We start from the raw sequence: 12,279 nt of genomic DNA, 5'->3' as shown, positions 1-12,279 counted from the left end.
ACGGCGTCAGTCTTTGACACTTTGACAAGACCCACCTTGTACCGATGTCATGCATTAAAAAGCTATGAAGTTTCACCAAGTTCGGTACACGTTCTTAACAAGCCTTAAAGTTCCATCATGAACCCTACACATAGTATTAATCAGCCGCAAAGTTCCAAAGAGTACCATGTGCCTGTTAAAAAGCTCCATAGTTCCGCAAAGTACCGTCTATCTCTTAATCAGCCACAAAGTACGACATTGGAACGATTTTTCGTTAAACAGCCCTAAATCAGCTATAAAGTACGAGCTGGCTATTTGGGCAGCCACAAGGTTCCTGAGAGTACCGAGTGCCTGTTCGGCCTAAAGCTCCATAGTTCCGCAAAGTACCGTTTATCTCTTAACCACCCACAAAGTACGACATTTTTTTGTTAATTTTTGAAATTATTTTTTTTTTTATTTTTTGTTAAACAGCTCCAAATCAGCTATAAAGTACGAGCTGGCTATTTGGGCATCTACTGCAAAAGGCGAATTCAAGCAGCGATCTTTAGCATCCCAAAATTGGCTGCTTAAGCAGTTTTGGCTATTAGGGTTGAGTCGCTGGCTACACGGCCCAAATAGCCAGAATTGCTTAAGCAGCTCATTTTGGCACGCTAAAGATCGCTGCTCTAATTCGCCTTTTGCAGTAGATAAACAGCATCAAAGTTCTATGTGGGTCTTTCAAACAGCGCCTAAGCAGCTTCCTTATGCCACGATGCCAGGGATTATTTTTCTTTGTGTTTTATTTTCAAGCAAGCGTCATCGATGAAATAAACAACAAAATTTGTTTGGTTTAAACACATATGTATATTTTTAAATCTTTTGTATTGATAAATTACACAAATTTTTACACAATTTACTGATAATTCACAATCGCTTCACTCAATATTCATTCTTCAAGTAACGAATCTAACTTATGCAGCAGCAATGAGATTATTGCCGGCGTCCGTCTTTGACACTTTGACAAGAGCCACCTTGAACCGATGTCATGCATTAAAAAGCTATAAAGTTCCACCAAGTTCAGTACCCTTTCTTAACAAGCCTTCAAGTTCCATCATGAACCCTACGCATAGTGCTAATCAGCCGCAAAGTTCCAAAGAGTACCATGTGCCTGTTAAAAAGCTCCATAGTTCCGCAAAGTACCGTCTATCTCTTAATCAGCCACAAAGTACGACATCGGAACGATTTTTCGTTAAACAGCCCTAAATCAGCTATAAAGTACGAGCTGGCTATTTGGGGGGTAGCGCCCCTGCTTCGAATATGAGGCCGAAAATATAAGGACCGGAGTTTCGCGGCCGCGGAATTCTGCATGCTGTCAAACCCATGTACAAACTGTCAACGGCAAGGTGGAATGTATAATGAGGTGTAGTTATAGCGCTTTTGGTGATCCTCCCCCCCCCCCCCCCCAGGGCTCCGATTTTGACAGATGGTTTTCCGCTTGTATATGTATTGATGGATTGTTTACGTTTTGCATGGTCAATATTTGGTGGAGATCAATTTGGGTGAATATTTTAGTGTACTACAACACAGTCCGTGATTTAAAATGGAATTTTTCCTTCGAGAACTTGAAGCGTTCGCCAAAAGCGGAAAACTAACTGTCAGTTTTCTTCGTCGATTCTTCTTCCACCTAGCTGTCAAAACGGGCTTATAACTTGACCTGATATCTTTACGGTCCTTGGCTTATACCGAAATTGAAAAATAGTTTAACGATTTTGAAAACAAAACTTTTTGTATTGAACTGGCTTTTCAGACTTGAATTCACCCGTGCAGCCTTCAGCATACATTTAACGTGATTGAAATTTTCAGTTTCAACATTGAAGTGGCTTGAAAAACCCTGTAAAGCCAATCGTGAACCCAAACCGGCCCTAGAACTTATCATCAACCCAAACTTGCCCTGGAACCTATCATGAATCCATACCTGCTCTGGAACCTATCATGAATCCATACCTGCCCTGGAACCTATCATGAACTCATACCGGTCGTGGAACCTATCATGAAACCATACCTGCCCTAGAACCTATCATGAACCAATACTGGTCCTGGAACCTTTCATCAACCCATATCGGTCCTGGAACTGAAACTGAACCCATTCATGCCCAGGAACCTATCATTAACCCATACTGGTCTTGGAACCTATCATCAACCCATACTGCCCAAGTGCCACAAATCCACTAAACGACCACTAAACGGCTTCTAAACGACTCAAGTTCTCTACCTAAACGGAATATAGAAAGACTTCGTTTAGCAGACGGCAAACGACTCATGCATTCTAAAAATAGAGAAAAAGCTGGTGGCGCTATCTGTTGGTTGGATACCCCAACCAGTTGAGCTTCATCGCTTGGAGGAGAGCTTTCTCATTTCCGCTGTACTGTTGTATGGTTTCGCATTGAAGTTATCCCAAATAGCCAGAATTGCTTAAGCAGCTCATTTTGGCACGCTAAAGATCGCTGCTCTAATTCGCCTTTTGCAGTAGATAAACAGCATCAAAGTTCTATGCGGGTCTTTCAAACAGCGCCTAAGCAGCTTCATTATGCTACGGTGCCAGGGATTATTTTTCTTTGTGTTTTATTTTCAAGCAAGGCGTCATCAATGAAATAAACAACACGATTTGTGTTTTGTTATGTGCATGTTTATTTTAAAACTCCAAAAGCTCTTTAATTTCACATAATTTTACATAGTTTACTAAAAAATCACAATCACTTCACTCAATATTCCTTCTTCAATTAACTTATCTTACTTGTACAGCAGCAATGAGATGATTGACGGCGTCTGTCTTTGACACTTTGACAAGACCCACCTTGTACCGATGTCATGCATTAAAAAGCTATAAAGTTCCACCAAGTTCGGTACACATTCTTAACAAGCCTTAAAGTTCTACCATGAACCCTACACATAGTGCTAATCAGCCGCAAAGTTCCAAAGAGTACCGGGTGCTAGTTAAAAAGCTTTATGGTTCCACCAAGTACTGTTTCATCTCTTAATCAGCCACAAAGTACGACATCGGCCCGATTTTTCGTAAAACAGCCCCAAATCAGCTATAAAGTACGAGCTGGCTATTTGGGATGCATCGCTAGAACTAGAACGGCGATACGATTGTTTAAATACTAAACTCCAACGGAAATCACGAGCACTGAAGCAAGTGAGATTTGAGTCAAGGTGTATGGATATTAGGAGGTGAAGTGCTTCAGAGCAAATTGACATTTCACGACTTGACATAACAATACTGGGGGCTCCGGTATTAAAATCGGGGAGGGCTGGAGGGGGGTATAGAAAATTGTATGCGATTTGACATAACAATACTCAATGATGGCACCCGGAAAACGCGCTAACAATTCACCTCCTTAATAAACACACCTTGGATTTGAGTAATGGTCGTTGGTGTTGATACCCACGTATCTGACCACACGACCATTCATGTAGATTTTTGCTCAGAAAGTGAGAAGGCTATATAGGTCATGATTAGATGAAACTTGTCGAAACACATTGCAAGAAAAGGATAGCAATATAATGATGAGTTGTAATACGCCATCTATTGATGAAACCAATGAAGCTGTGGAGCTTTCATTTTTTTTCTATGGATATTCAATTTTCCAGTCGTTTAAGCCTAATCTGTGGCGCTTGGGTGGTCCTGGATTCGATGATGAACCCATACCGGTCCGAGAACTTATCATGAATCCATACTGGTCCTGGATTCGATTATGAACCCATACCGGTTCCGGAACCTATCATGAACCCATACCGGTCCCGGAACCTATCATGAACCCATACCGGTCCTGGAACCTATCATGAACTTATACCGGACCTGACACTGATACTGAATTCATATCGGATTTGGAACTGACACTGGTCCTATACCGGTCCTGGAACTGAAAGTAAACCTATAAAAGACCTGGAACTGATTCTGAACCCATACCGATCCTGGAATCGATCATGAACCACAGATCCACACAGATCCAGAGATCCAGAAATAGCTCTCGGTTACATTTATTTTCTGGAACAGTACCAGGAACTGTTTCGGATTCGGAACGGCATTCGGACCTGGTGCGGGTATGTCTCCGATACAATTTCAGTCTCCTCTCATCGTCACTACCACAGGTGTGTATCTCTGTTGGCACCGTTCTTACTTTGCGCCATTGTTCAGCGTGTCTTGTGCTCATGCTTTCGACAGGTGAGATAAAACACGTGGATCACCTATAGGATTTCAAATAAACCGTTACACACCTTATCCAATTGCTTTTCATCACGACCCGAAGGTAAGGCATGCGTGTGGAGAGTACCGTGTACATGCAGATTTCATATTTTAAGCTTTATTATGTGAGATGGATGGAGCAGCAACATGCATTCAGGAGATTTAGCTTTTGTTTGAGAAAACTTAATTTAAAAAAATCATTTTAATCCCACATCCTATCTCCTGTGTGCTTTGTGCCTATTACCGTTGAGATTTTAGAAAAAGCTAAAAAATGTGCGACTATTTAACATGATAGTTATTTCCCTAATGTTGCGTTCGAATGTGATCGGGGATGCAAAGAATACAAAAAGTTCAATAAAAATCATCAAACAACAGTTGCTTTTCAGGTGCCCCACAAGCGACACACCTTTGTAGTTGAACTCATCTTTATTGGTAATTCACATTGTTCGTCATGGCACATCGGGTGTCTCACAAACGGGCTCGCTTAGCATCTTAAAATGGTTGTGTGTCGATTGAGGCCTGAATTCAAATTAACGATTTTTTGATAGTTCATTTCTATGCAAGAAAGCAGTTCATCAACGCATTAAGTAAAAAAAACGTCCTCCGGAACACAAGCGCTCACTCGCGCTTGTTCTCCTTCTCCGAGTCCGCTTGGCGCTGCTTGCGCGCAATGATTTCGTCGTCGCTAGCCGCCTCTGCCTGCTGGTCGGCAGCGGCCGGCAGTGGCGTCCAGCGTACCGGGCGCGGCGAGAACAAACCGCTGCGCGTGTCTTCCCACTCCACCGCCGCCATGTCGTCCAGCTGGGGCATCACCGTCTCGCGCCCCGTGCGCCTGGATCGCCGCAGCTGCCCGCCTGCCGCCGTCGATGTGCCGACCGTACTGTGCCGACGATGCCGGATCGCGCCCGAACCATCCCCCGCCTGCCGCGACGATGTTGCGCTGCGGCCCGCGGCACCCATTGGCGGGGGCGCCGGTGTCGCGCTGCGGCCCGCGGCACCCATCGGCGGGGGGTGTACGATCACCAAAATCGTGTCGGGCCGCGAGTTGACCGCACTGTAGTGACGCTCTATCAAGCGCAACCTCACTTCGTCCTGCAGCACTACCGGGCGCGTAAAGGACGCTGATGCGTCCACCGGCCCTGCCCCGGTCGTCATCGCCGTTCTGCGCGTCGGTCGGCGCGTCGGTGGACGCGCCGGTTGCCCGCCGCCCACCGACAAATCCATCAGCTGCTGCTCCGGGGACGCCGACATCGGCGGAATGGGTGAGGCCGAAGCCGCCGGCCCGTCCTCCGTTTCCATCGGCGAGATTGACGAGATCGGCGATGACAAATCAAAAAAGCTCGGCGACGCCAAATCATCGTTCGACGAATCCGAGCCGGTGGCGTCTGTGTGAATTTGTGTGGTTAGAAAATGGACGGGAAAGTGGACCGCGCACCACCCGGGCAGGGAAATCATTGCGGGAAAACTCTTCCAAATTGTGCACTTTTTTGCCTACCTTTGTTGCCTAGATCCATAATTGGACACAGAGATGTGCGACGCTATCAAAAGAATTTTTTTTCAATCGCGACTACACACACGCACCAACACCAACTTGTTCTTGACACTGGCGAACTTGTTCTTGAAAGCACGTACGGGCTTGGAGAAACACGTCCGCTCGCCTCGAGAAGCTGTGCAGAAATGGAAGCTCAACTCCTTCGTCGTCTCCAACGGCTCCCGGCAACAGTCGCTGGTAGTGATGGGCGTTTCGGAGCGCACCAACGGCTCCGGAGCCGGCTCCGGACTAACGGCTCCGGAGCCGGCTCCGACTTTTTCCCGGAGCCGGCTCCGCTCCGACGGCTCCGGAGCCGGCTCCGCACCCATGGCTCCGGAGCCGGCTCTGCTCCGACGGCTCCGGAGCCGGCTTCACACCAACGGCTCCGTAGTCGGCTCCGGAATAACGGCTCTGCACTCACGGCTCCGCTCCAACGGCTGCGGAGCCAGCTACAGGCCCACCGTTCCGGGGCCGGCGACGACTCAACGGCTCCAGATCAACGGCTCCGAACTAACGGTTCAATAGAGACATCATTGTATGATAGCGTAATAAAACAAACGAATATATCTTCTTTGATACAGGGTTTACCTAGCCAATCCGGCATTGTCAAAGCGTTATCTGTCGCCGTAAATACTTTTTCGGGCGACGTAACCCCTCAATTGAGCACTGTCATTTCTATTCGGGCCTTGTGAAGTATGAATCGGGCAATGTACAGAACCAATTGGGCCTACTTTATATTTTGTTGCTTTCTAGCTGTAAAACAATACTTTTTTGCTAGTAGTTGAACTGATATGTAAGAAAAATCACTATTTTTAAGTTTAATCACATAAAAAAATATTCAAATTCCTTTTTTAAAATTTTTACTTCAAACCCGTACAATGCAATTTAGTTTTATATTTTTTTAATAATATAATATGTTTGATGATTTAATTAGGTAAACATTTTAAAATAATACATAATAAGTTAAACAACATGCAAAATACGTATTTTTAAACAACTTGATGGATCAATGCGGACACCGGAGCGACCGATTTGACACCTTCAAGAGTAGGACGCTTTCATTCATATGTACTATGCCCGATTCATACTTCACAAGGCTCGAATAGAGATGACAGTGCCCAATTGAGGGTTTACGTCGCCCGAAAAAGTATTTACGGCGACCGATAACGCTTTGACGATGCCGGATTGGCTAGATAAACCCTGTAAATTCTTTAAAACATGACCTACTCCGCTATTTACGGAGTTTCTTGATTGAAACTTCATTGAAAAAGTTATTTTGGTCCTTTGTGTTAAAACCGGCTCTGGAGCCGTTGGTGCGGAGCCGGCTCCGGAGCCTTCGGAGCGGAGCCGGCTCCGGAGCCGTCGGAGCGGAGCCGGCTCCGGAGCCGTTGGAGCGGAGCCGGCTCCGGAGCCGGCTCCAAAATTGTCTGGAGCCGGTCGGAGCCGTTTTGCCCATTACTAGTCGCTGGTGCGATCTCATTTGCGAAGGGGGTGGAGCTAGAGGTGCTGGTGGTGGTGTCGATGGTGTTGGTGGTAGTGCGACAGACCGTTAGAGCACAACAAGGGATGTGAAATTTCTTGCGAATTCCGCGCGCTGGTTCTATACACTTCCGGCCGTTGGCTTCAAGCACTTTTACATCTTTTCAGTCAGGAAGTCAGGCGACACTTCTCTCTTGGTGTGTGTTTGCGTGCGTGTGTGTATTTCGTGGGGTAAGAGTGAGCGAGCGCGAGCTCGAATTCTTAGTTTTATCGTGTTAGCTCCTAGCAGTTCGCGGTTTTGTTAGTGTGCGCGCGTGTGTGTATTGCTCAACTGTAATCCGAGATCGACTTTGGCCCGTGGGTAAGTGTCGTACGGTTTTTGGCTATTTCACCCAGCCCCAGCCCTTTTCCTATCTCACAAATAGCGCACATATCTCCTTATACAAAAAAACGCACGCAATTATTATAAATCTCTAACCAAACAAATTTGTCCAGTGGCGCTCGGAAACCACAAAACAACGCTTCTCGTTCTCGTCGGGCGGCAAAAACGCCCAACATGCCTCTCTACCGAAAAAGCCCTTCTTTCCCTCCCTCCCTCCCATTGTCCGCATAGTTTAGTTGGCCCGCCGCTTGATCGACACCTTGCCGCGGCGCAGATGCGACAGAAAGATGCGCACCTTCTGCCCGTCGGACGTTTTCTTCACGCAGATCGCCTCGGTCCCGATCGCGGAGATGTTGGCCGGAAAGCGCGGTATGTCCCGACCCTCGACGTGCACCGGCTGGCCGCGGTGGAACCAGAGCCGCTCGTACCACAGCTTCCCATCCTCGATGCGCGTTTCCGTCGACGGTTGCGCGTTCGATTGTCCGCCCTGCAAAAAAAAAGCGCGTCGCAAGCCGAAATTGAATCAAAACCACACACACACACACATACACACACATCCGCTAGCTACACTTACCGTTCCCGTGGGTGCTGCCCCACTGCCACCGTAGCCCTCCGCCGGCTGAGATCCACCGTTCTGGTCGGCAGCATTCGCTCCTCCGCCGCCGCCCCCTCCTCCTCCTCCTCCTCCTCCGCCACCACCCGTTTGCGTTCCTCCACCCGTGCCGCCGGTGCTACCGCTCGCCCCATCGTTGACGGAATGTTGAGCGGCGGCGGCGGTGGAGGAGGCTGCGGCCGCGGCTGCTGCCGTTCGGCTCGCCGAGATCGGCTTGCTGCGCGAGATCAGCTTCAGATCGTGGTCCACCTCCTTGTCCTCCAGCAGAAACGTCAGCTGGTTGGTCGTTGGCTTGCGGCAAGTTGGTGGAGGAGAACATGCAAAAAAAAAACCCGTGTTATACAAACGTGTCCACACGCGGCCCAGCTGCTATAACCGATCGGTTCGCTTGCCTTCACCACTATCGGCGTCATTTTCGCCGTCCTGTTCCGGCAGGGCGTGCTGCTCCCGCCGGCCGTCCATTTCGAGGTACACCGTGCTACCGCCCCGGTTTGTTGCCATACTCTCGCCCACTCCTTCCCCGGTTCTCGGTCGCACTGTTGGCCCGTTGGCAAGTCGGACCCGAAAGGAAAACCTTTTCCCCCTGGGAAATGCTACCCTTTTCCAGAATTTTTAAGTCCACTGGCCTGGTAAAATTAGCTACAAATCGAAGTTTTATTTTACTGTTTTTATTTATTTCTATTTAACTATTTAAACACCAGGCGCGCGATATATGACGCCATCGGAGGCTATGTTTTTATTTACGTTTTATTTGTTTGACAGCGGCGTCATGTTTTCCACTGCACAGCGGGGCAAGCACGGTCGGAAGTAAAAAAAAATATATTTTGAAATATAAAAAATATTTTTGTATTACCAACTTTAATAGTAAGTTAAGAAAAATCAGTAATATTATAACTCTATCATTTCAATTTTATTAGTAATGACTGGTCAAAGTAGCAAAAAAAATCATTCCCCGGGCCGTTCATCCGGCTGTCCGATTATCCCCAAATAGCCAGAATTGCTTAAGCAGCTCATTTTGGCACGCTAAAGATCGCTGCTCTAATTCGCCTTTTGCAGTAGATAAACAGCATCAAAGTTCTATGTGGGTCTTTCAAACAGCGCCTAAGCAGCTTCCTTATGCCACGATGCCAGGGATTATTTTTCTTTGTGTTTTATTTTCAAGCAAGCGTCATCGATGAAATAAACAGCAAGATTTGTTTCGTTTAAACACATATGTATATTTTTAAATCCTTAATATTCATGAATTATACAAAATGTCACACAATTTACTATACAATCACAATCACTTCACATAATGTTCCTCCTACAATTAACTTAACTGGCTTGGGCAGCAGCAACGAGATGATTGACGGCACCAGTCTTTGACACTTTGACAAGAGCCACCTTGTACCGATGTCATGCATTAAAAAGCTATAAAGTTCCACCAAGTTCAGTACCCTTTCTTAACAAGCCTTCAAGTTCCATCATGAACCCTACGCATAGTGCTAATCAGCCGCAAAGTTCCAAAGAGTACCATGTGCCTGTTAAAAAGCTCCATAGTTCCGTAAAGTACCGTCTATCTCTTAATCAGCCACAAAGTACGACATAGGAACGATTTTTTGTTAAACAGCCTTAAATCAGCTATAAAGTACGAGCTGGCTATTTGGGTCCGTGCTATTGAGAAATGACAGCTCAAGACAAAGATGACATTGCGTGCTGAGGAAACAACCCAATTGACATTTTCGAGCACGAATAATCGGGAATTCGAGCAAATTCCCTTAAACTGGAGCCTTAAACTTCCCTTAAACTGCACCAGTTTAAGGGAAATTAGAAAAAGGCCTTTAAAATCAACTGTGATGCGGCTGTTTCGTTGTTTTCTTCTAGATTCGCTCGAAAATGATGTTTCCTATCGTTATAATTGGTCAGGTAGCCATTTTATACTCAAATAATATTGATTTTTTATAAAATAACGTCACACAAAATTAGCTTTTGTTTTTCATCAAAAATCTAAGCTATGTGTGTAAAATGAGCTCGACGGCATCGTCAATTGATAGAAGCAAGTCTAATTTACGAACTCACCAAATTTTAGCGCTTTCAACACACCTGATCAGACACAAATCCACAATTTCAGGCGTATCGAGTACTAATCGAGCAGATATGGGAAAACAATTTCGAGCCAATGTCACTTGGGAAATTGAAAAAAAGGGTAAAAGCAAGGTGGAATGTATAATGAGGTGTAGTTATAGCGCTTTTGGCGATCCCCCCCCTGGGCTCCGATTTTGACAGATGGTTTTCCGCTTGTATATGTATTGATGGATTGTTTACGTTTTGCATGGTCAATACCCAAGCGCCACAGATTAAGCTTAAACGACTGGGAAATTGAATATCCATAAAAAAAATGAAAGCTCCACAGCTTCATTGGTTTGATCAATAGATGGCGTATTACAACTCATCATTATATTGCTATCCTTTTCTTGCAATGTGTTTCGACAAGTTTCATCTTATCATGACCTATATAGCCTTCTAACTTTCTGAGCAAAAATCTATATGAATGGTCGTGTCAAAGTGGGTTTATGGACTAGGTGGGCTTATAGGTTTGGCGGGAAGGCCATATTGGACGAACGAATGACAGGAGGGGATTCGATTGTGATACGTAGTTTTTCACCCACACTACGACACATCAACCAAAACAGCCATTGGAATTCTCACGCATACATCAACAAATGATCGAATCCCCTCCTGTCATTTCGTTTTCATTTTTCTACAGCACGGCTGTCAAATTGTTCGGGATAAGCCCACCTGTATAATAAACCCACTTTGGGTCGTGTGGTCAGATACCTGGGTATCAACACCAACGATCATTACTCAAATCTCACTTGTTTCAGTGCTGGTGGTTTCCGTTGGAGTTTAGTATTTAAACAATCGTATCGCCGTTCTAGTTCTAGCGATGCATAACTTCAATGCGAAACCATACAACAGTACAGAGGAAACGAGAAAGCTCTCCTCCAAGCGATGAAGCTCAGCTGGTTGGGGTATCCCACCAACAGATAGCGCCACCAGCTTTTTTGCTATTTTTAGAATGCATGAGTCGTTTGCCGTCTGCTAAACGAAGTCTTTCTATATTCCGTTTAGGTAGAGTGCTTGAGTCGTTTAGAAGCCGTTTAGTGGTCGTTTAGTGGATTTGTGGCACTTTAGTATTTGTTGGAGATCAATTTGGGTGAATATTTTAGTTTATTAGAACACAGTCCGTGATTTAAAATGGATTTTTTTCTTCGAGAACTTGAAGCGTTCGCCAAACGCGGAAAACTAACTGTCAGTTTTCTTGGTCGATTCTTCTTCCACCTAGCTGTCAAAACGGGCTTATAACTTGACCTGATATCTTTACGGTCCTTGGTCAACGGCTACTTTTCCGAACTGTCATATCCATACATTTTTCAGCAGGCGGAATTCCGCGGCTGCGAAATTCCAGTCCGTGTATTTTCGGCCTGATATTATCCCAAATAGCCAGCTCGTACTTTATAGCTGATTTAGGGCTGTTTAACGAAAAATCGTTCCGATGTCGTACTTTGTGGCTGATTAAGAGATAGACGGTACTTTGCGGAACTATGGAGCTTTTTAACAGGCACATGGTACTCTTTGGAACTTTGCGGCTGATTAACACTATGTGTAGGGTTAATGATGGAACTTTAAGGCTTGTTAAGAACGTGTACCGAACTTGGTGGAACTTTATAGCTTTTTAATGCATGACATCGGTACAAGGTGGGTCTTGTCAAAGTGTCAAAGACAGACGCCGCCAATCATCTCATTGCTGCTGTACAAGTTAGATTAGTTCTTTGAAGAAGGGATTTTGAAGGAAGTGATTGTTAATGTACAGTAAACCCAAATAGCCAGAATTGCTTAAGCAGCTCATTTTGGCACGCTAAAGATCGCTGCTCTAATTCGCCTTTTGCAGTAGATAAACAGCATCAAAGTTCTATGTGGGTCTTTCAAACAGCGCCTAAGCAGCTTCCTTATGCCACGATGCCAGGGATTATTTTTCTTTGTGTTTTATTTTCAAGCAAGCGTCATCGATGAAATAAACAACAAAATTT

At 45.5% G+C, this 12,279-nt stretch overlaps 2 protein-coding genes across 2 annotated transcripts; both read right to left on the bottom strand.

Moving 5' to 3' along the window:
• Nucleotides 1-4,579: 4,579 nt before the first annotated feature.
• LOC133392185 (uncharacterized) lies at nucleotides 4,580-6,426 on the bottom strand. Its single transcript, XM_061651413.1, has 2 exons — nucleotides 5,700-6,426; nucleotides 4,580-5,589 (listed from the first exon to the last, which is right to left on the bottom strand). Exons 1-2 carry the CDS (start codon nucleotides 5,716-5,718, stop codon nucleotides 4,823-4,825), a joined length of 786 nt encoding a protein of 261 aa, XP_061507397.1. The 5' UTR covers nucleotides 5,719-6,426; the 3' UTR covers nucleotides 4,580-4,822.
• A 988-nt stretch (nucleotides 6,427-7,414) lies between these two features.
• LOC3289751 (circumsporozoite protein) lies at nucleotides 7,415-8,986 on the bottom strand. The gene is made up of 3 exons (XM_061651419.1): nucleotides 8,602-8,986; nucleotides 8,171-8,500; nucleotides 7,415-8,083 (listed from the first exon to the last, which is right to left on the bottom strand). The coding sequence occupies exons 1-3, from the start codon at nucleotides 8,620-8,622 to the stop codon at nucleotides 7,829-7,831; spliced, it is 606 nt and encodes a 201-aa protein (XP_061507403.1). The 5' UTR covers nucleotides 8,623-8,986; the 3' UTR covers nucleotides 7,415-7,828.
• Nucleotides 8,987-12,279: the final 3,293 nt, after the last annotated feature.

The sequence above is a fragment of the Anopheles gambiae genome, chromosome X (genome assembly GCF_943734735.2).
Source record: "Anopheles gambiae chromosome X, idAnoGambNW_F1_1, whole genome shotgun sequence".
Classification (NCBI taxonomy): domain Eukaryota; kingdom Metazoa; phylum Arthropoda; class Insecta; order Diptera; family Culicidae; genus Anopheles; species Anopheles gambiae.
The sequence above is the reverse complement of the archived record's forward strand: the minus strand, read 5'-3'. Positions and strand labels throughout refer to the sequence as shown.